This window comes from Nannospalax galili, unplaced genomic scaffold (genome assembly GCF_000622305.1).
Source record: "Nannospalax galili isolate Female #2095 unplaced genomic scaffold, S.galili_v1.0 scaffold391, whole genome shotgun sequence".
NCBI classification, from domain to species: Eukaryota; Metazoa; Chordata; class Mammalia; order Rodentia; family Spalacidae; genus Nannospalax; species Nannospalax galili.
The window spans coordinates 588,887-612,864 of record NW_008329323.1 but is presented as its reverse complement, the minus strand read 5'-3'; the positions used below and the strand labels follow the sequence as shown (position 1 = coordinate 612,864).

At 39.9% G+C, this 23,978-nt stretch overlaps 1 protein-coding gene across 2 annotated transcripts in view; it reads right to left on the bottom strand.

The window, feature by feature from the left end:
- Positions 1 to 4,170: 4,170 nt before the first annotated feature.
- LOC103736473 (zinc finger protein 709) overlaps positions 4,171 to 23,978 on the bottom strand; it is a 22,806-nt gene continuing 2,998 nt past the window's right edge. The window contains exons 2-4 of one of the 2 annotated variants that reach the window (XM_008835992.3): positions 6,935 to 7,061; positions 6,669 to 6,726; positions 4,171 to 6,071 (exon numbers count right to left, since the gene is read on the bottom strand). In XM_008835992.3, coding sequence (XP_008834214.2) covers positions 4,457 to 6,071; positions 6,669 to 6,726; positions 6,935 to 7,061 — 1,800 coding nt within the window. In that variant the 3' untranslated portion in view covers positions 4,171 to 4,456. Of the gene's footprint in view, positions 6,072 to 6,582; positions 6,727 to 6,934; positions 7,062 to 23,978 lie in introns of those variants that run through there. The other variant, XM_029564947.1, reaches the window with a different exon arrangement.

Sequence of the window (23,978 nt, the reverse complement as noted above, 5' to 3'; positions counted from 1 at the left end):
CTTATCAACTGTCACTTTGAATTAATCAATCATGCAAGAATGTGAGGCTGAGCTCTCATCACTCAGCCAAACCCCACTGTGTTAGGAATAAAAATCCAGCAGGACCACCGCTGAGTGTGCTTGCTTGCTGGATTTAGAGCAGCAATGCACCTTTAACAGGTTAAAAAAAAAAAAAATGAAACAGTCTCCCTGTGTAGCCCCAGCTGGCCTGGAACTTGCTATATTGACCAGGCTGCCCTCCATCTCACAGAGATTTGTCTCTGCCTCCTGAGTGCTGGGATCAACGGTGTGTGCCACTATATCCAGCTAGATGTAAACTTGTTGACTTGCCAAAATAATTTGAAATGTGTGGTCATTTTCTTGAGATCCCAAACACATTTCTAATAAAAGTTTTATCTGGTCAGGTGAACTGGGGACCAAACACAGCTTCTCTTATTCCCAGTACTCTCAGTGATGACTGAATTTTTTGTTTACCATTCCCAGATAATTCACACTGACCACAGGTGAAGATAACCAAAGGTTCTTAATGGTTTGTGCAAGCCAGTCCTTAAGGGATTGATTTTCCTCATCCTATCCCAGGTTAGGCAGCCATTGTCTTAAGGAGGAATGGGTAGTTCTATTACTATTTTTCTGCCTCCAAAGCACTCAGACCGATCCCAGCCTTCCCCATGTCTTACCTCACAAACCAGGCATTGACAGGCTCTGCCACTGCTTGTTTGATGCCTTCTCCAATGCAAGCAGCTCAGATGCTGAGGATTCTGATTATCATAGCTTCTTGTACTGGACCATTGTGAAGGCTACTGTGTGCTGAATCAGACTTCCCCTTTGCCCCTATTAAATGTTAGGTCTGGGACTTGAGAGATGGTTCAGCAGTTAAGAGCACTGGTTGCTCTTGCAGAAGACCCGGGTTCAATTCCCAGTACCCACATGGTGCCTAACAACTGTGCATAACTCCAGTTCTAGGGGATTGGCTGTCATCTTCTGACCTCTTTGGGCATTGCACAACACGAGTGTACTTAACATACATGTAATACACTCATACACATTAAAAAAGTTAGGCCTGAGGGGTATCATCTATCACTTTTAAAAATGTTCCCAATTTCCTCCACCTCTGATTCTTTCCACAGGTTCGACCTTTTTGGATGCCAGGAAGGGCTTTTTAACACAGATCTACTTTTTCTTTTCCTTTCAGTGCCCCAGCCATTAAAACCTGGCAAGTCAACACCTCCATCTCATCTGCTCTTTATCGACTAAATTAGAGGATATCATGGAAGATGTATTTCTCCCATTGTAATTCTTGCTTAGGTATACAAGATCCCTCTGCACCACCCCCTTGGTGCCAGAGGTGTTTCTTACTAGATAGCAGTGTCCAGGCAACTCCTGCAACTGGTTGTGAATAATCTAAGCTCTCATGTGCTACTCTCAAAGAGAGCAAAATTTGCACTAAACCTTTATCAGTTTCCAGGATATCTCTGTATTCATGCAGTAGACCCCATATATCCAGCAAATGAGCCACTCTGTACCACACAGAGGAAGAGAAGACTGCCACCATAGGATTCCCCCTTTCAACAATCCAACTTCTGATGTCTGAGCCTTAGTCACTGTAAGAATTTTTATAAAATGGACAAAATCTGGACTAATTACTGTTTAATTAACCTCATTAACCAAAAAACTAATGCAAGCTCACTGAACCAGGTGCTTTTGTGACCTGGGCACCTGTCTTGAATTTCTGAGAACCTCAATTTGCTGTTCCACCCAAAGATAGTGAATGAATGTGTGTATGCTTGAAAACTAACATACCAAATCATCAAATGAAAGGCAGGGCATCTTGAAGCTGTTTATTACTGTAACGTGGCATGGTGACGCTGCAAGTCACAAGTCTCACTACTCACAGCCAGAACCATGTAACTACTACCATAGTGAGAAGGCACACTTCCACATACTACAGGGAAAGACTGCCATTTTGAAATTCCCTCTATGGATGTTCAACTCGAGTTGTTCAACCATGTCTTTCTACCCGCAACCAGGATCATGCAATCACTCCTCCAAAATAATTTTTGGTTCTATTAGATCCCTGCTAAGCACCAAGTGTTATGTGACACTTTTCCAGGGGAGATGCAACAGTCTACTAACCCCAGAAACAGAACCTACAAAAGACCAAAGTAACAATTACACCAACGTTCAACTTGGTGAACCAATAAATGAGGTTTTATTGGGTTACTCACAGGAGTATGGGTGAGGGATTATTTACAAGAGTAGGAATGACTTAAAAACAAAAAGGAGTTTCAACACAGAAGAGCCCATCCCAACACAGATGACTACTGATGAAAGCTGCAACTCTGCAGCTCTCTGCACATTTTGAAGACAGCTCTACAAGGATGAGAACATCTCACACCTTGACTGGGAAGTCTCCTCCCCCAGCAGTGGGTTTCATGGAGTAGGCAAAGATTGATCACTGAAGTGTTTCCAGCTGTGACATGAGATATAGAGGTTTCTGATGAAGCCCTCTGTCTGTGTTCCATCTTCTCATTGCAGAAGCTGGGGCTCCCTGAGAAGCCAGGGCAGCAGGCATAATTTTCTAAGGTTTTGCAATATTCATGGTGGGGTCCAAAGCTTCATTTGGGACTAGGCAGCTTCACTGCCACTTCCTAATTTTCCTACCATCATGTAAGACTTCACCTACCCAAGAAATGAGCTGGCAAATACAGTAAGATCTTGGGTTAGAGAGGCCAAAAAGAGGAAAGAAAGGAATCTGAAGATTCTGGCTAGGGGGCTGGAGACATGGCTCAGCATTAAGAGTACTGGATGCTCTTCCAGAGGACCCAGGTTAGGTTCCCAGCACCAACATGGTGGCTAACAACCATCTTTAACTCTAGTTCCAAAGGATCTGACACCCTCTTCTGACCTTGGCAGGCAGTGTACACACATACATGCAGACAAAATATTCATATACATACAAATATAAATTTAAATGAAAAATAAAATTTTTCTGGCCAGGAGTAAGAGGACCATTTGCCAGTTGTTGTGCTAGGGATCCTGGTATCCACCAATGAGTCCTTTAGCGTTGCTTGAGATGCTTGGACTTCATGAACTGTGGCTGCACTCATTACATCTATGTGGTCTTTATCTGATGTGATCTGTCATCCAGGCTTGTCAGAATGGAAGAAAGACCATGCACAGCCTTCCTAGTCTTAATGGCTTCCCAAATATTGCCTGGATGTCTCAGCAGATATCAAATGGGACCTCAATGTCTCTAGAAAATGGTAAATGCCTGGTGGCTGGTGTACACAATTGTTTCTAGAAGACACAGACAGGACTGGCATTGACTTCTCATTATCAGGCAGTGCCTGATATGCAGCCTGCCACTAGCTAAAATTCTTGTTCTCTTACTCCATGTTGGTAGGGTACCAGCTGCATATTGGGAATATGGGGCTTCCAGACCCACTTCAGATGAGAGGGGAAACTGGTCACATTTATGTGTCCCAATATCACTATGCCCAGTATTTACATTTCCTACTATTACACAATTCAAGCACATGAAATTTCTCATGCTTTTACAATGAAAAATTCATTTGGTTGGAAATGGTTCTTCTTAAAATCTCCCAAGTAGTGTTTAAACTATATTTCAATACGGCATTTTTCTAGTTTCTCCCTTGCCAGCTATTGAATAAGAGTCATGCAGAACGATGAGTGCAACAGACTTAAGTCCTCCATATGTGTGCATATTGTGATGAAAATCATACTTTTGGAGGTATCAGAATCTGTTTTTCTTGACTTTATCAAAAAATATTAATAAATCAAAGGACAATTTTTAGGAATTGGTTCTCTACTTCCACCATGTATGTCTCAAGAATTGAACACAGATCAGGCTGATTAGCAAGTGATATTACCAGCTGAGGCACCTCACAGTCAGTCTACACTCTTTTTTCATAACTGACAATAAAAGCAAATAGGCCACAGACAGTGCCACACTATTTATTCTGGCATAAGTTCTACCCACTGTATTTTTTTGGGGGGGGGGTCTTCTTGAGACAGGGTCTCCTTGTAGCCCCAGCTGCCCTCCTCCCTACACATGTGGGCATGCACCACACACACTCTCCCCCACACACATAAATCTTTTGGGGGGATCTTTTTTTCAGGGTCTCCTTGTAGCCCCAGCTAGCCCGGAACTATGTAGACCAGGCTGGCCTTGAACTCACAGAGATCCACCTGCCTCTGCCTCCCAAGTGCTGGGACAACAGGTGTGTGCCACCACGCCCAGCTAGTACTAACCAGGCCCGACCCTGCTTAGCTTCCGAGATCAGACAAGATCGGGTGCATTCAGGGTGGTATGGCCATAGACCACTGTATTTCTTTTAACTGTGAGTTCTTATGTGTTTGTGAGGGAATATGAAACACGTAAATACCTTCCCACATTGCTTACATGCACAAGATTTCTCTCCAGTGTGAATTCTTATCATTGAGAAGGTATGTGGAGTACTTGAAGGTTTCCCCATATTATATTACATATGTATATTTTCTCTCCAGTGTGAGTTCTTTCATGATCATAACAATCATTATATTGGGTGAAGGCTTTTCCACAATGCTTACATGTATAAGGTTTCTCTTCGGTGTGAATTTTTTCATGATTATTACGGGCATTGGAATGAGCAAAGGCTTTTCCACAATGTTTACATGTAAAAGGTTTCTCTCCAGTGTGAACTCTTTCATGACTGTTACGGGCACTCAAATTGGTGAAGGCTTTCCCACAATGGTTACACATATAAGGTTTCTCTCCAGTGTGAATTCTTTCATGACTGTTACGGGCACTGGAACCAGTAAAGGCTTTCCCACAATGTTTACATATATATGGTTTCTTTCCAGTGTGAATTCTTTCATGACTGTTACGGGAACTGGAATGGGCAAAGGCTTTCCCACAATGTTTACATGTATAAGGTTTCTCTCCAGTATGAATTCTTTCATGCTTAATAAGAGTACTGGAACTAATGCATGCTTTTCCACACTGCACACAAACATAGGGTTTCTCTCCGGTGTGAATTCTTTCATGACTCCTACAGACACTGGATTGGGTGAAGGCTTTTCCACAATGCTTACATGTAAAATGTTTCTCTCCTGTGTGAATTCTTTCATGCTGGCGGAGGGATGTGGACCACATAAATGCTTTCCCACATTGCTTACATACATAGGGTTTCTCTCCAGTGTGAGTTCTTTCATGATTGTAATAGGCATGAGGATCGATGAAGGCTTTTCCACACTGCTTACATGCATAAGGCTTCTCTCCAGTGTGCATTCTTTCATGATAACAGCAGCTACTAGGTTGGATGAAGGTTTTTCCACAATGCTTACATGCATAAGGTTTCTCCTCAGTGTGAATTCTTTGGTGAACAAGAAGGTTATAGGAACGAACAAATGCTTTCCCACACTGCTTACATACATACCGGTTCTCTAAACTGTGAATTCTTTCATGCTTCTGGAGGAATGACGCGTATCTAAATGTTTTACCACATTGTTTACATGCATAACGTTTTTCTCCCATGTGAACTGTTTCATATTTAATAAGATGACTGGGATTAATGAAGGCTTCTCTATACTGCTTACACACAAATGGCTTCACTCCAGTGTGGATTCTATCATGTAATTGGTCAGAAGTGTCTTTTCTGAATGCTTTTTCAATTTGCTTACATTCGTGGTTAACTCCAGTGTGAATTCTCTCATAATCATGATCAGAAATAAAACTCCTACAAGCTTCACTAGATTGTTTATTTTCATAGGGTGTCTCTCTAGGAGGACTTTCATGTACCTGAAAGGACTCAGAGTGACTGAAATCTTTCCAACATTTCTTATGTGAAAAAGCTTTCTCCACATGTTCATTATACTCAAATGATGTCTTTGCAGTTTGATCTCTGAGGTGCACATCTGAGGGTGAATGACCAATGATGTCTCTTACACACATACTGCTTTCATATACTGTTATTGGAAGAGCATTAACAAAATGCTCTGGAACCTGTTGGTGTACGTCTTCACACTGACTATCATGTTCATATTCACAGCCACTCTCAATCACCTGAGTTCTGCAAAAAAGGAAAAGAGCATTACTACAATTTTTTGATTAGCAAAGGGAAATGTTGCAGGCTGAATGTTGTGACTAGTTACAGTTCTGAGGAGGCAGCAGATGCATGGTACCACAACTGGGGGAAACCTAGGCCACACAGAAAAGAAACTCCCAGAAAAAAATTAAGAGTGTTAACTTTCTGTCTGTAAGAATTCACACACATAAAAGGACTCAGCCAGAGGTTCTGGTGATGACATACAACTATATAAGGTTCTGGAATGCTACTGTGTTTAGGTACTTGAAAAACACAGACCTTATAGCCAAAGCATAAAGGTAACTTGATAAAAGAATATTCAATACTTTTGTGCATGAAAGGGAGTTTCTGTATCATGAAACACTAGTTATATCTTACATAGCGTAATGTTGAACCATATTTTGGTAATGTTCAAATATTACATAGATGGGATCCTCCAATTCTAAATGCTCAAGCTCAATGTATATATATGATATATGAAACTGAATCAACCTACTAGATGTATTTGGATCATTTACTTGACAATCAGATTTCCTATCACTACCATATGTTTGATTCAAATTCTTTTTGAGTATATATTACTTAGCACTTCTCCAGAGATTTTGGTAGTCCTCATTTATGTTTCCTTCATCTGTTTTCCCTAAAAAAAAAAAAAAAACAAAAAAAAATGCAAAAGAATCATTATGACTTATATAACACTATAAAAACATATTACATTCTACCTGTTTCTATGGGTAGGCATGTAATATTCAGTTTTCTTTCTATATTTCAAATCACATGATTATATAGGTAAGAATTAAAAGGTTGTTCTGACTGTATAACCAAACATATCAAGTGGTCTTTTTTACCTATGGAGATCAGATTCACAAAGGTTTCCTTCATCACATCTCTGTAGAGCTTCTTTTGAGTAGAGTCCAACAAAGCCCACTCTCCTTGGGTGAAGCTCACAGCTACATCCTCAAAGGTCACTGGCTCCTAAAATGATTCACAGGTATTTAAAGAAGAACTAGTGAAAAAGCAGTAGCGAGACACAGTAACTTTATTAGTTCACTTCATGTTTTGTTCCTCACTCACCTTATATCATGACTAGCACATGTTTACTATTTGTTTCTTTTTTAAGATATTTTTATTTATTATTTTATTTTATGTGTATGAGTGTTTTGTTTTCATATGTAAGTGCACCCGTGTACTATGCCTGCAGAAGTCAGAAGAGGGCATTGGATCCTCTGGAACTGGAGTTAAGGACGGTTGTTAACCGCCACGTGGGTGCTGGGAATTGAACCTGGGTCCTCTGAAAGAGCAGCCGGTGCTCTTAAATGCTGAGTCATCTCTCCAGTCCCACTGTTTGTTCTTATTCCTACCTCATTACACAATTCTGATGGTAGTTTGGAACCGTGTGGTAAAGGAACAGTCGAACATGACACCTTGTTGTAACACTGGTCCAAAATATTCTTCATGCACACAGTCTTTAGCATCAAGTTTAGAGTTAACTTTCCACTTGATAGGCTACAGAATCACCTAGGAGATAAGCTTCTGGACACACCTTGTAATGGATTATTTAGATTAAGGTTTACCTAAGAATATGGGAGATTGGGGGCTAAAGAGATGACTTGGTGGTGAAGAACACTTGCTGTTCTTCCAGAGGACCCAGGTTCTATTCTCAGTGCCCACGAGGCAGCTAACAATCATCTGTAAATTTAGTTCCAAGGGATCTGATGCCCTCTTCTGGCCTCTGTGGGCACTGCATGACACAGGTGCACTTACATACATGCAGGCAAAATACTCATACACATAAAATTTAAAAAGACATGTATTTTAAAAAGATTACCTTGATTAAGGTGGTAAGTTACTGTGGGTGGACCATTCCCTGATTTGTATCCTGTATAAATGGACTATATAAGTGGAAAAATGAAGCTGAGTACCAGACCACCACTGACTGTGAATGCAACATGCAACATGACCAGCTGCTTGACACTCAGCTTTCCTAAGGTCCTTGCCGTGACAGACTATACCCTTCAACTGTAAGCTGAAATAAACTCTGTGCTTTAAGTTTCCTTTGTCAGGGCAGTTTATCACAGCAAGAGTTTTTTTTTTTGGGGGGGGGGGGGTCTTTTTTGGGACAGGGTCTCCCTGTAGCCCCAGCTGGCCTGGAACTCACTATGTAGACCAGGCTGGCCTCAAACTCACAGAGATCTGCCTGCCTCTGCCTCTGCCTCTGCCTCTGCCTCTGCCTCTGCCTCTGCCTCTGCCTCTGCCTCTGCCTCTGCCTCTGCCTCTCAAGTGCTGGGATTAAAGGCGTGCGCCACCACGCCTGGCCACAGCAAGAGATTTAAAAAGATAACATAAAAATAGATACTATATTTTTTTAGTTTAAAAAATGATACTAAGAAGTGGCACCATTCCTATAAGATACCTGGTCATACTGTTTTTAGGCATTATGTACATGTTTGTGGAATGAATGGGAAAAGTTTGGTATTTGGGGCTAGAAAAGTTCTTGCATTATATAAGAAAAATAAATGATGTCTGATGTCATGGAAGAAGAAGAATGCTAAGAGAACATGAAAAGAGGAGGTTTGGCTCATGAAGTTTTAGAAGGAAGTAAGGACCCTATCATTAAATGGGATGGGGGCTCTGTGAGCTATTTTGGAAATGATTCTGGCTTCCTTTGGCCTAGGGCCTGAGAACCTGAAAGAAGTTATATTTAAATAGACTTATTAGTCTGAAAGATAAAAGAAGTGTGAGTAAGCTTAATGTTTTAGGCAGGGTTACTGCAGATAAGCAGCTGTAGACACTGGGACAGTAGTGAGGCAGATGAACATAGGGAATAACTCAGCAACACGAGACTGTATTTGGCTTAGGACATGCACACACATCTCTGCAAATTATGCATCTAGAAACCTGTTGGCAACCTTAGATCACACTTGTATCAGGCTGCATGTATACATGCTTTTTAAAAGGGAAATAGGCTGAGTGTAGTGGCTCATGCCTTTAAATCCCTGCACTCAGGAGGCTAGGGCAAGGAGATCTCTATGACTTTGAGTCAAGCCTGGTATACATAGTGAGTTCCAGGCCACTCAGGGATACACAGTAAGACCCTGTATAAAACAAAAACTGTAATACTAGTTTTAGCACCTTGATAGTGCCACATCTCTAATCCAATATATTTTGGATCACATCAAGAACCCATGGGAAATAGGCAAAATCAAACTAAAGTAAAATTGGATGCATATACAATATGACAAATTTTGTTCTCAAAATGAATCATTAAGGAGAATTATCTATTTACCATTTTACGCCTGCATGATTAAAGTCACATGCATTGTAACAAAGGATATGTGAAATGAGCTTAAACAATGGAAATAAGCTATTCTCTTCAGATACATCCCATTTATACTCAAATACATCATGGAAAATATATAGAAACTATGGGAAATGGGCCAATCCAGTCTGAACTAGTCTGGGGTGCAAATTGTGTCCTTAAACTGAACTTTTAGGAGAATCCCCTATTTATCCCATTTGTTGTCTTATGTCTATGTATATTTGGCCTAGTATTTGATTAAAATCAGAGCATTATGGGAAGGGGCATATGAAATAAGCAAAGCCTTACCTAAGCCTGCCAATCAAAAGAGAGAACCAATCATGAATGTTACACTCCTCAGAAACCAAATTTCTCTTTCTCTTGAACCTCCACCAAGAAAACCTCAAACAATAACTGCTTTGGGGGGATTTTCTTTGAATTACTTTTAGACAGGGCTTTGATTTTATATGTAGTTTAATCCTTCAGTTTCATTTTCAGAGTCTATAAGCTCTACCCCTCTGTGAGCTGTAAGTTGCTTTATTGTAGAGTTTTTGTTTTTTAAAATATGACTTGACCATTCTTGAATTGGGTGCCCTGTGTAAAATGAGGTTCCTCATTAAGTACTCCATCAGCCAACAGTAAGTGATTAATGCAGCCATGTTATATTTTTTTAATCCTGTCTTGTCTTAGATCTGTGTCTCTGTAACTTGTATGTTTTAGTCTTCACCAGTCATTGTACTGTAAAAGTGTGCATGGAATTTTTGTGCTTTTTATTTGCATACTATGATTGCTATTTTTCCAGATTAAAATTTGTTCACTTAAAAAAAAAAATTGGAGACCTTCGATACCCTCACTTAGGCAATCCACTGTAAACTGTCAAAGTCTATCTCTGATATGTGCTATGACTTTGCTTTGAATAAAATTATCCTTCTGTTATTGCAAATCTGTGTGAGCCTTTATTTCAATTCCTTAAAAAAAAAAGAGGCTAGAAACAGCTAGCCCAGGCATGACCACCACTAACAATGATAAGGTACCTTGAAGGTAAAACTTCAACCAGTGGTAAAAACCGGAAAGGAAACTCGAAGGCAAGACCCCAACCATAAAGGTTCCCAAAGTATAAAGACACAATTTATTTGAAAGAACAAAGCTTCAACTGAAAATGCAGCTAGGAGATTCCCTGTTCCTCAAAAGGAACTGCAGAGGATAGTGTTTTGCTATGCTCAGCACACAAAAGTTGGTGCTATTATTCCCCAAGGGGGCCAGGCTCCATCCTGGGTGGGCAGTAGAAATGGACAGTGTTGTCCACATGGTGTTGCTTGAGGCATGAAAGATGCAAAACTGCATTATGGATATATATAGAACCATGGTTCAAAAGAGCAACCTAGGTCAAGGAGCATGTGACAGGGTCAGAGTACATGCAAAGAGGCCCCAGAGGTCACTGCAGGAAGCTGCTAAAGTGGAACTCTCTGCTGTAATGGGGACTCCTAGATACTGGAGAATAAAGAAACACGACAAGTCCACCAAAGGAAGCTGCATACATGGAGTGGAGCCAGCCCAAGATAGGGGCTTTGTGTACTACAGGCAGCAGAGCTGTAGGAGTAGGGACTTATTCCCAGCTGGGTTTTTGTTTTGCTTTGGTTGAATCATTTTTTGGTACGTTCTTCCTTTCTGGAACAGAAGCGTTCACTCTGTACCATTATATGCTGGAGCAACATACCTTTTAGTTTAATTTATTTTATTTTATAGAAACTCACAGTATTGAGATGTGGGACTTTTAAAAGGTGTTAGAATTGTTAAAGACTACATGGACTTTCAAAATTGAACCACATGTATTTTTGCATATGAGTCTATCAGGACAAGGGGTGGAATTGTGATGCACAGTGTCAGTTGCCAAAAGGGCAGGATTCTAGAATCACCTAAGAGATACACTTCTGGACACACCTATAAGAGATTATCTGGATTAAGGTAGGAAGATACACACACAGGATGTGGCACCAATTTCTGACTGCATCTTGGGCTACCTAAGTGGAGAAAGGAGCTGAGCTTCAAGCAAGTATTCATCACCTTCTGTTCTGGATTGTGGATGTGATGTGACCAGCTTCTTCACACTCCTGTGCCCTTGAACACTGAGCTGAAATAAATTCTTTAGGACTTAAGTAGCTTTTCTCAAAGCAGTTTATCCCCACAACCAATAACAAAGGCACATTTGCAAGAAGAACAGTGAAAAAACATTGGAGTTGCATAATCACTGAGTTCACTTCCTGCTTTGTTTCAAATATTCACTTTTATCATGGCAGGCACATTTTGCTATTCATCCTTACTCTCACTATATCATGCATTCTGAGGTAACTGGGTCTTTAACATCTTACATCTTAAAGAACAACTTCCTATGACTTGAAAACCCCAAGTATAAACACCAGCTCTGCTGAGCCTGTACAGTTATTAGAAATGTCTGTCAGCAAATTTGATCCATTTCTGAAGACTGGGAACTTCTACTGAAATGAACATAACCAGCCTAACTGCAAAGTAGGGCTCGCTGCTATCAAATGTGCATGCAAACAATACAGGATTTAGTAAACTCTGATAATCCCTGTGAATTTTTGCATATTGCTGAAATGCTCACACAGAGACCTCACCTGATCAAAACTCAAAATCTGGATAAATTCTCTTATGGGCTGGAGAGATGGCTCTGTGGTTAAGAGCACTGGCTGCACTTACAGAAGACCTGGGTTCAATTCCTAGCACCCACATAGTGGCTAATAAGTGTTTGTAACTCTAGTTCCTAGAGATCCAACACCCTCTGCTGGCCTACACACGCATTGCAGGCATGTGGTGCACCTACATACACCCAGGCAAAACACTCATTCCCATAAAAAGAAATTTAAAAAAAACCTTTCATCACAAGTCTTACAGATAATATGGAACACCTGCTGTCAATATTTGTTTCTTAAGTTACTGAGTACATCCTCCATACTCCAATGAAGAACACTGGTAAGGTCGTACCTAGATTCCTTTTATTTAACTTAAAAATATTAAAGGTTACCTCTTCAGAGGGGAGAAACATTAGAGTAACATATAGCCCATAAGTTCTCAGGAAACCTAGGTTTACTCTTTCAAGCCCCTGAAACCACCTGATGGGCATGCACCTTCAGTCTTATTAAATACATGACTACAGAACAGCTAGAATGGGACTTTCACCATGGAGACATGTGCACACTAGTCCAGGTTCTCTCCCAGGTTTATCTATAGCAGAGAGAAAGGGTGGAAACACTTCACCTTAACCCAGGTCTCTCAAGGGCCAAGAGTCGTCCTGCCACCATCCTTGTGAAAACAGGCATTGCAGGTTCTGCTGCCTTGGGTGCTGCCACCCTAGCCACAGGTAATAAAACTTTTAGGCTTCTAAGCTCTCAGATAGACAGAGACATCAGATGTCTACAGGACTCCATCAGGCAGTTGGAGAGACAGGTTAACTCCCTAGCTAAAATGGTGCTACAGAACAGAAGGGGATAGTTCCTAAAGGAAGATGGCTCATACATGGCCTTAGGTGAGGTTTGCTGTTTTTACGCCAATAATTCAGGTGTAATTGAGTTTTACTGGGCCTCTGGTAACATTCCTCTTAGCCTTTACTGTGGGTCCATGCCTCCTAAATTGCCTGACCATATAGATCAAGAGGCACCCAAATGCCATCAAAATTAGGGTTCTAAGGACCCAATATAAGCCTCAAAATCAAAACAAGTCAAAGATTTGACTTATTTCCCAGAGCCAGTGGGGATGTAATATCCAAGCACTTTCATTTTATGTAAGTTTAACTGGTCAATCATCTAGTCACAGGACGACCCCTAGGAAGGCAGGTTATGTTAAACAGATGGGCAGAATACCTAGGGCATTAATGAGATAGCGACTTTTTCCTGCTTGTAATCCTACCTACGGGAGCAGAACTTGCTACCTACAACCATATAACCTGTGAGTTGCCTGCTTCCCTGAACTCTTCAGGGAAGCGTAATTTCCCTTTTTCTTCTTCATACCTTTCTTACTGAACCTGCTTTCTTTAAGGCTTTGGGCTGCCCCTAGCATCTTGAGCTCTTTACTTTCTCTAAAGCTTCCTTCTCCCAGCCATGTGGCTTCCCGTCAGCATGTGTCTGACCTCCCACCCAGACTCTTAACCTGCAGGGCCTCATGTCTTTCCTTCTTCCCACCATCCACCTCCTAAGGCAGCTGCCAAGATCACCAGCTCACCTGCCCTGAGGATTTCTTTTTCTTTAAAATTCTAATAAAATTGTAAATGCTTAAACACACACACACACACACACACAAAATAAAAACCTCTTATCACAAGTCTTACAGATAATACGGAACACCTGCTGAGAACATTGGTAAGGTTGTACCTAGATTTTTTTTTTAAATATGTATGAGTGTTATGCCTGCATGTATGTAAGTGCACTTGCACTCGTGTAGTACAGTGCCCACGGACGACAGAAGAGGGTGTTGGATCCTTGGAACTGGAGTAATGAACGGTTGTTAGCTGCCATGTGGGTGCTGGGATTCAAACCCAGGTCTTCTGAAGAAGAGCCAGTGCTCTTAAATGCTGAGCCATCTCTCCAGCCTTGCACCTACACTCTTAGAGAATAATAAAATAAAATCATTTCTTATTGATTTGATACTAAACAAGTCTCACCAAAGATAATTCTTTATGTTAAATTTAAACATTATAATTTTATGGAAGAGGTTCAATAGTCAAAGATACAATGGCCAGTATTACCATAATACCAAAACCATACAAAGATCTACCAGCAAAAAATTATAGGCCAATCTCTTTGCTAAATGGAAAAATTCTCAGTAAAATACTCGCAAATCAAATAAAGGGCACATCAGAAAGATTATCCACCATGATCAAGTTGGCTTCATCCTAGAGATGCAGGGATGAGCCAATGTATGTAAATCAATAAATGTAATTCATCATATAAATAGACTCAAGGACAAAAACCACATAATGATCTCTTAGTCATCATGCCAGACCTAACACTTGAAGTTTTTAGCCAGAGCAGTAAGACAAATGAAGGAGATAAAGGAAAATATACATTGGAAAGGGAAAAGTCAAAGTACCCCTATTTGCAGATGATATAATTCTATACATATAAGACCCTATAGACTCCACCAGAAAACTCCCTATAGACTCCACAAGAGCTGATAAATTCAGCAAAGTAGCAGGATATAAAAATAACACACAAAAATCATTAGCCTTCCTAGACACTAACAACAAACATACTGAGAAAGAAACCAGGAAAACAATCCCATTCATGAAAGCCTACACTGTTCCCCTTTTCTTTGGCCTCTTACATTCTTTCTGCCCCTTCTCTGACATTGCCTAAGCCTTAGAGGGGAGTGATACAGATTTATGGCTGGGCATTCAAAAGTCACTTATTCTCAGTTTGATTAGTCATGAGTCTCTGAATTTATCACTGAACACTGTGAAAAGAAACTTCTCTAACCAAAACAGTACTAATATATGGGTTTAAACATAGTTATCTCACAGGCAATTTGATGGGCACATCATGTCCATTTAACAAAATAACAGCTGAAATTTCCTCAGGGCCTATGGCCTCCCCAGCCATAAGCTTTTGACTCAGTACCAGATGTGAATTCCTTCCAGTGCAGTGGGCATAAAAATTTTTAATATAATTTGTATTGGTTTTATTTATAGTAAAATAGTAAAGTCATTTTATTTATGTTAATTTTTTTTTAAGTTGTGGGAAAACACACAGCAAACACTCCATTTCAACTGTTATATGTTCCCTTGGTCATGGTGGTGTTCCTACCATAGCAACAGAAAAGTAACTAATACACCGCCCTTGCCTGATTTCATGTCTTTTTTTTTTGGTAGGCCTATCAAGTCTAATTCATGTCCCCAAATACCTCTCACTGTGGGTTTAATCCCCTGGTGCCTAGTCAACTTACCCAGCATCACGCTCATCAATCAATGAATGGATAATGAAAGCATAGTACATTTACACAATACAGTATTATTCAGCTGTTAAGAATAATAACATTATGAAATTCACAAGTAAATGTATGGAACTAGAAAACAATCATTCTGAGGTAGCCCCGACCCAGAAGGACAAATGTTACATGTTCTGTCTCATAAATAGGTGCTAGCTTTGAATTTTTAGATATGCATGTTTCCACTGGAAAAATTAATAGATGTCAGGAACTACTAAGGGGCCATTGGGGGTAGGTTTCATGGGAGGGAAGAAACCTACCCCCAACAGCCCCTTTACTTCTACTAAAGTATTAAATTAGCTTTTTTCTAAATACTGTTTTCCCAGACTTATCAAGATCCATACACAATATAAGTAAATTCTTACTTTTAAGTAAGAGTGTACTGCTTCCCACACACCACAGGAGTTCACATGCTCTAAATGGCTCTTTCTCAGTCTATAGAGAGCTGCTCATTATTTTATCTATCATTAGCTGTAATTATCTAGTACATTGCTAAAATTTCTTCAATCTGAGAATGTGCTTACTTGATAATAGGGAATTTTAAAAAGTAAATATTTTGGTTGTACCACCATTTAATACTTTCATTAATATAGCAGGATACAGGGGTTGCAGAGATGGCTCACAGTTTCCAAAGGATCTGGGTTTGATTCCTGGCACCCACATGGTGGCTAACAACTGCCCATAACTCCTGTTCCAGGGGATCCAACACCCTTTTCTGACCTCTGTAGGCACTGCACAACACAGGCACACCTACCTACATGCAGGCAATACATTCATACACATTAATATATATATATATGTATATATGAATGTATGTATGTTTATATATGAACTGGCTTTTGAGAAAGGGGTGGTTGAAACAGTATTTCTACGTTCCAATGAAGACCAGGTAAAAAGGAAATCAGGAACAAAATCCCATTTATATTAACACGAAAAATATTTACGAAGGATAAACCCACAACCTCTAAAAAGAAAAGTATACAGTAGTAAAGAAATTAGAGAAATCGAAATGTGCTTGAACTGTCAGACTACTGTAGAAATGAACAGTCTACTGAAAGCCATCTACACAATTCAATGCAATACTGATAATTCCAAAGAAGTTACCACCCCAGTAACCTCATTAGAATGCATTCAGTGTTTGCCACAAAAAGGGTTTATGGGTCAAGTATAGTAGTGCACACCTTTAATTCCAGTAGGCAGGAGGTAGAGACAGTAGGCGCTCTGTGAGTTCAAGGCCAGTCTGATCTGCAGAGTGAGATCCAGTCTCAAAAAGGAGGGTAAGAGGTTTATGCTAAGCAACCAATGACATACCCACAACTTAGGAAATTCCAAAGGTTTTAGGATCTCCTTGCCAGAATCTGAGGAAAAGACCAATTTGTAAAAGTTGTACTACAGGGCTGAGAATGAGGCTTAGTTGGCAGAGTGCTTGCTCAGCATGCAGGATCCCTACCCTGGGTTCCATCCCAGTCACTACAAAACCAGATGTGGTGACCCAAGTCTTTTACACCAGAATTTAGAGGACGGAGGCAGGAGGATAAAGAATTCAAATTCCACAGCTACATGTGAAGTCCAGACAGCCTAGGATACATGAGCCTGTGCAAGAAGTGTAAGGGGAGGGAGAGGGAGAGACATGAGTTTGACCCTTGAACCTATGCAAAAGGTAGAAGGAACCAACCTATGCCAAGAAGTATTCCTCTGACCTCCGCAGGCCTCCATGGCATGTCCACCCCACAGGTTGATCACATACAAACAATACTAATCATTTTTTTGATGTACTGCACACTCAAATCAACTTTCAAACAAACATTTTCTCCAATCAGTAGAAAATAAAAGTGCTTTTCACTCAATCTGCCCCTCTTAGACTTTCCCAATGGTCAGAAATAAGTCTACAGAGACCAGTTACCCAAAGGCAGAAAACAGCTAAATGTTTCTCCCAGTCATCTATGTTTAGAGAAAGACTAGAGCAAAACAACTACAAAAACACAATGATAGAAACCAGAAATTCCCTGAGATGTCACATCACCTACAGTGGAGCCCGCGTGAGGTACTCTCCGTGGGTCAAGGCTGAGAAAACTTCAAAGGAAGAATGCTTCCTGGAGAACGGCTGTGTTAAAAAAGCATGCTGTGTCCTTGGCTGTTCTGCTTTAGTTCCTGTCTTTATTGCTGTCTTTATTCCTGTTCTTTCCTCATAGAGGAACTGCTTTGTACCTACTCAGGTCATTAGGCCCACCTGAAGAGAGACTAGATACGGATGATTTCCTGGGAACTCAGTTTCCTGATATTAGACTTCCTCCAAATGCTCTTTTCTTATTTCAAACAATAAGAAAAGTAGCTAAGAATAGGCAACCTTGGAAAATTCTAGATAAATTACAGGGATACTGAAAGAAGATTGCTGCCTACAGTTAAGACAGACTTAGGAATTGCCTATGAGTTAGGGAGAGGTAGGCTATGGCATCCTCTTAAGGGAAAGGAGAGCATATTCAGAATCCCAGAGCCCATTGATGAACCACTGCCTCATACAGGAGTTTATGAAAGAAATAATAGATGGGTAAATATTCAAGAATGGAAAGTTTCATGGTATTCACTATAGTTTATGGATAGGTTAGCTAGATCCAGACAACCTTGGTGCCTTTACTACAAGTCAGCAGCAAGTATACTTGAATAATTACAGGCAGTATAAGAAACATGGATAGAAAGAATAGGAAAATAGGGATAAGAGAAACAAGCCTTTGAAGTCATATGGAGTTATTATAACTTCACTGACCTAGTCATTGGCCTCAACCACCAAAACCTCAGAAGTAAAATAAAACTTTGGCCTCGGCCTCCGAAACCTCAGAAGTAAAATAAAATTGAGAAAACGGAACCATATAATTACCAACCATGAAATTTATAAGTAGCTGATGTTGCCAAACCACTAAGGGAAAAGGACAAATAGTCTAAGCACCTGATTAATTAGATAAAAACACTGTACACTGTACTGTATTGTTTTGATTTTGAATTGTATTTCTAAGAAAATGATTAACCATGAAATCAACCTGATGCCTGCACAATCTTGTTCTGTAACTTGTATAAAATCTGATGCTCCACTTTAGAAAATTACATTCAGATCATCAACCATCTCTTGTGTTGTGTCTGTTTGTCACTCGCCGAATCCTTGCCCACTCTCCGATTCCCTGTTCCCGTCGGACTGAGTGCTCCGGTCTGAGCTGGTCCGTCACACTGAGACAAATGTCTTGCCCTAGCCTCATTGTTAATAGTCACATCCCTATCTCGGGCCTGATAGGATGCCACAGCTGCAGTAAGCCAAACAATCCATTCCTCTTCTCGGGGTGTCGCTGCTGCCTTAGCTCCACCATTATCAAACTAGCCACAGCCAAGCTAAACAGCTTCTCTGTTCTGCAACTCCAGGAAAAGGGCCCAACGGCACCCCAACTCAGGCGTCATAGCTGTGTTTGTGTGTGCCTTCTTTATTTTCTAGTCATACACAATTCAGTCTCATGCCCTCACACCTTTGCACAGCTTGCTTGCCCATGGAGAAGCTGTGTCACCTTTGCTAAACAAATCCTCTGTTCAGTCTGCTGAAGCTCTGGTCTTTTGCGGAAACTTTATTCTTTCTCTGTCCTAATTTGGTGCTGAAACCCAGGAGAGGGATTTTTTCAGGGGGTCCGTCTCAGTGGCACCAAGCCCTCTAGAGACCAATCTTTCTAATTTTCATCTTTCCTTCTTGCTTTCCCCGTTTTCTAAGACCTCACTGAGCTTCAGACAAGAGGCGGTGCTCCACTGACCCTCACTTCACATTCACCACACCAGACAAGGTAATCTGCTGGTCCTGATTTGGGAGGCACCCCAATCAGGTCTCAGGAACCCCAGGAGTTCCCTCCATTTTCTGTTGATCCTAAGACTTAGAGGTTTGAGGGCTGCAAAATCTCCCCACTGAACCTCTTCTTTTTGGAGTCTATGAGGTGGGGGACTCCCACTCCTAGACACCAGGGCTGTTTCCCATCACTGAAAATCAAGGGATGCCTTGAGGGGTTGGATCTGACCTCCATTCTATTCTTACCTTGTTCCCAACCATGGGTTCCAAATTGTTCATTCCAGAAGACACATCTTTAGTCTGATTCAAGCTAATCTAAATATCTCCATTTGGGAAATCTCAGACTAGCCACACTCAGCTCTTGGTCCCCATCTGGCCTCAATATAATGACCATCACTGGCCCAAATTCGGGTCCTTTAATTTCAATACCGGGATTTACACAACATTATCACCCAAAATAGAGACTGGTTCGAAGGCACACACACACTTGCAGCCCTTGTTCTGCTTCTCAAATTCTTCTCTGTCAACAAAATCCTCTGCCTGTAAAACGTTCTTACCTTTCTGTAGCCTGGTGTGCTGACCCCCATCCTTCCTCAAAAGCCAGTTTGGCCAGAAACAAAGGCTCCCTTTATCTACCTTTCCCCTGCTGTGACTCTTAACTTTTCTGTGGGAGGTCCCTCTACAGATTTTTCCCCTTGAGTTCTTGCTGAAGATTTAAATGGCTCAATGGGTTAGAGCACTGATAGCTCTTGCAGAAGACCCATGTTCAATTCCTAGCACCTGAACCTCACTCATTTTTTTTTCTCCTGTCCCTTAGGATGTAAATCCTCTTAGTTTCATTTCATTCAGCTGCTTGTTGCTGAAAAATAAAAAAAAAAAACTGTTGTAGGCTTTTCCACCCACTATGTTCTCAGGTTTCCTATCTCCTAAAAAACCACTGCCCTCCAAGTTTTCGCTTCCATTCTGTTTATGAGATCTTCCCCTACCCTTTCACCAGTGCCTCCGTCACTCATAAAATTTATTATAAACTTCAATTTGATAAGGTTTTCCTCTCTATCTACTGTCTACATTCATTCAAAACCTAAAACTCTTTAAACTATGTTTTCTACTACATTCATCTGGGACCCTACAAAGCCCCAATGCATACACACGTACTATTAATTTATTACATTATCTTTTATGTTTAATTCAAATTCCATATTCTTTTAATAAAATGATACTACATAGTGCTCTCCTCTGAGTCAAACCACTGCCTTCTTCATGACTTCAGCTGTGCCTACTTACAGAAAATCATCATAATTAGACGTGTTAATTATCATGTTTCGGGTGCACCATTATGTCATATATGTCTTCATGTGTTAAGATCTCACGTAATTCTGTCATGTATGTCTATGTTAATTATCTTCACATGTTATTTATGTCAAGACAATTTTAAATTGTGGCCACTTTTTCCCTTTCTGTTCTTTTTACTGTGCACAAGAATTATTGGTTTTATTTATGGCATGCCCAATCAAAATACACATATACAGATTTATAAATATGGGTATTTTGATGGTACATTCAAAGGCCTTCTAAACTTGGGTACCCTAATCATTTTTTAAGTCTATAAAACAATGTCTCTAGGTCTATTAAATGTTTCATAAAACTTTTATTTTTTTTATTTTTATTTTTTGGTCTTTTGGCGACAGGGTCTCCCTGTAGCCCCAGCTGTCCTGGAACTCACTATGTAGACCAGGCTGGCCTTGAACTAACTCATAGAGATCCACCTGCCTCTGCTGGAACTACAGGCATGCGCCACCACACCCAGCTCACAAAACTTTTAAATACTAATCACTCATACCAAACAACATCTAAGTTGGTTATATAAAGATCCTATTTGTTAAATACCTTTTTGGGTTCTGGGTTGCTTTCAAAATGTTTTAAGTTATCCATTTTGTTTATCTCCTGTTAAAAAATATTTTGGTTTAAGATAACAAAAGCATAATCTCCACAAAGAATAATTACAAAATCTTGATTACTAAGATCTTATTTATAATTAAGAATGTATTCATAGTTTATATAAACTTACATATCTTAAAAATAATTTATTTGGTATCAAATTGACTTCTAAGTCAAATTAAATTAATTAAAGTTAAATTAACCCAAAAATATTTTTTTCAGGTCAACATGTTTTGTTTTTGTTTTTTTTTTAATTTAATTATTATTTTTATTTTATGTGTATGTATTGCCTGAATGTAGGTAAGCGCACCCATGTCGTGCTATGCCCCTGTTCAGCAGGGGCTGTCGGATCTCCTGGGACTGGAGTTACAGGCAGTTGTTAGCTGCCAAGCGGGTGCTGGGATTTGAAACTGGGTCTTCTGCAAGAACAACCAGTGCTCTTAACTGCTGAGCCATTTCTCTAGCCCCTCGGGTCAACATGTTATCTCTTTAATCCTTATCTTAATTTTGGTTCTACAAAATGGTTCCTATTACTTCAAAATGTAAGTTAATTTTAAATAATAATTTCTACTCCAGGGTACAATTTGTCTCTATGTTTTTAAATACATTTTATATAAAATATTTTACACTACTGCCTTTTTAAAGCCAACAGACAGGTTTATCAAGGTCCATTTCTTTGCCAAACTTATATAAAACATCCTCTAAACATTTAAAAATTTGGTTTTTTAAAACCTGCTTCAGGGCTTGCAAGGAAATCTCAGAGTTTATACATTGTACTAGTATGTTTAAAGTAATTGTTTGGGGCTGGAGAGATGGCTCAGCAGTTAAGAACTCTGGTTGTTCTTACAGAAGACCTGGGTCCGAATCCCAGCACCTTCATAGCAGCTAACAACTGTCCGTAACACCAGTTCCAGGGGATCCAATGGCCTCTTCTGTCCTCCGTGGGCATTGCACGACACAGGTGCACTTACCTACATGCAGGCAACACACTCATACACATAAAATAAAAATAACAAAATATTTTAAATTGTTCTTCTATCTATATATATCTCACAACAAATAATGGATTTGTTTTTCAGTGTTGTTATGTCTCAGGGAATCAATGAAAAAAATAAAGGGTTAGGAAGTTAGAAAGTTAAAATGACTGAATATTTCCAGGATGGAGGAAATGAGAATGTTTAAGCAAGTTTATTGACGGTCTGAGCAGGTTTATAGAGGTACAGGATTGTTATTATAATAATTACAGTTACAGCCAAAATTTTCTATCTACTCCTCTGCCTTGCACTACACACCCAGTTACAGTCATAGATTGCATGGATACAGACAAGTATTGGGGTTACCTGTAACTAATTAAGATGTCCTTTATGTTTCTCTATATTATACAAGTTTCATTTTTGGTACTTTCTTTTACCCATAACAAAATAATTTGGCTCAAAAGGATCTAGGTTTTGCCTCCCGGAACCAGATGGGCAATCCAAAAAAGAAAAAAAACAGTTTTGGTGAACTTGGTCTGAATCCTAATCAGCTTAATTCCTGTCTATAGGTATATGACATACACACCCTCCTTGTTCCTTCTAAAAAACTATAAATCAGGGTTGGAGGAGAGGGGCTGGGAAAGAAACTGCTTCTGTTTGTAGTAAAATAGCCTTCATTTGAGACAGACCTAAGAAAATTATTTAAAGTTCCTTTCCTGGGCCATGCCTACCTAACCTGTAATGTTAAATCTCTTCTTTCTCTGACTTAGTTCAGTCAAACCTAGACTTAATCCTCATAAAGGCTAACTTAAGGTTCAAAATATATATATAGTCAAGATTTAAACAAAAATGTTTAATTTTCTGTTCAAGCTTTATCTACATATTACTCTATCTACATATTACACAGTAATATGTAGATATATTTTGAACTTAAGGTTCAAAATATAGTCAAAATTTGTTAAAAAATGTTTTTGTTCAAGCTTTGCCTACATATTACACAGTAATTAAAGGTAGCAGACTGGTATACCTGACCTTCTTGGATATTTAATAAACATACTTAAAGGCCTATACTAATTTGGTCAAAAAGGACTTAAAGGGACAGTTTTTTGTTTTTTTTTTTTAATATTTTATTATTTTTATTTTATGTGTATGCATGTATTGCCTGCATGTAGGTAAGTGGACCCGTGTCATGCAATGCCCCAGGAGGACAGAGAGGCTGTTGGATCCCGTGGAACTGAGGTTACGGACAGTTGTTAGCTGCCACCTGGGTGCTGAGATTTGAACCCAGGTCTTCTGCAAGAACAGTCAATGTTCTTAACCGCTGAGCCATCTCTCCAGCCCCTTAAAGGGAGTTTTGTTCCTTGCCCTCCAAAGTCAACTAAAGTCCCAAACAACTATGGGGGAATCTCAAAATGTCCTGTAACTGTGATGAGTCACATGTTCTCTTGTTCAGGGAGGTCATGGAAACCCCACTAGAAGGACTTAGACCAGTGCCCAGTCTACAAAGAGAAGGGTCAACACAGAAGAAACTTTCCTCCATGCTTCCAAGTGAAGTCACGGTTGAGTAGGACCATCTGACTTATCCTCACATAGACAAAACTGGTAAAAGAAAGGCCAAAGGAGCCAGGGGCTCCCCCCAAAGCCTGAGTGACCCCTGAGGATCAGAACTTCAACTGACCCTCACAATAAAACAAAAAAATTGGTTAATTTGAGCCAACTGTATGATCTTAAACACCCAACAGGAAAGTATAATCAAATATAAAATAATTTGTATATTTAAGAGTCCAAGGGATCACTTTCCAGACATTAGGCTTAAGTTCATATAAAATGTGATTTAGACAACTATTTCTCACTAATAATCTTGTTCTTAA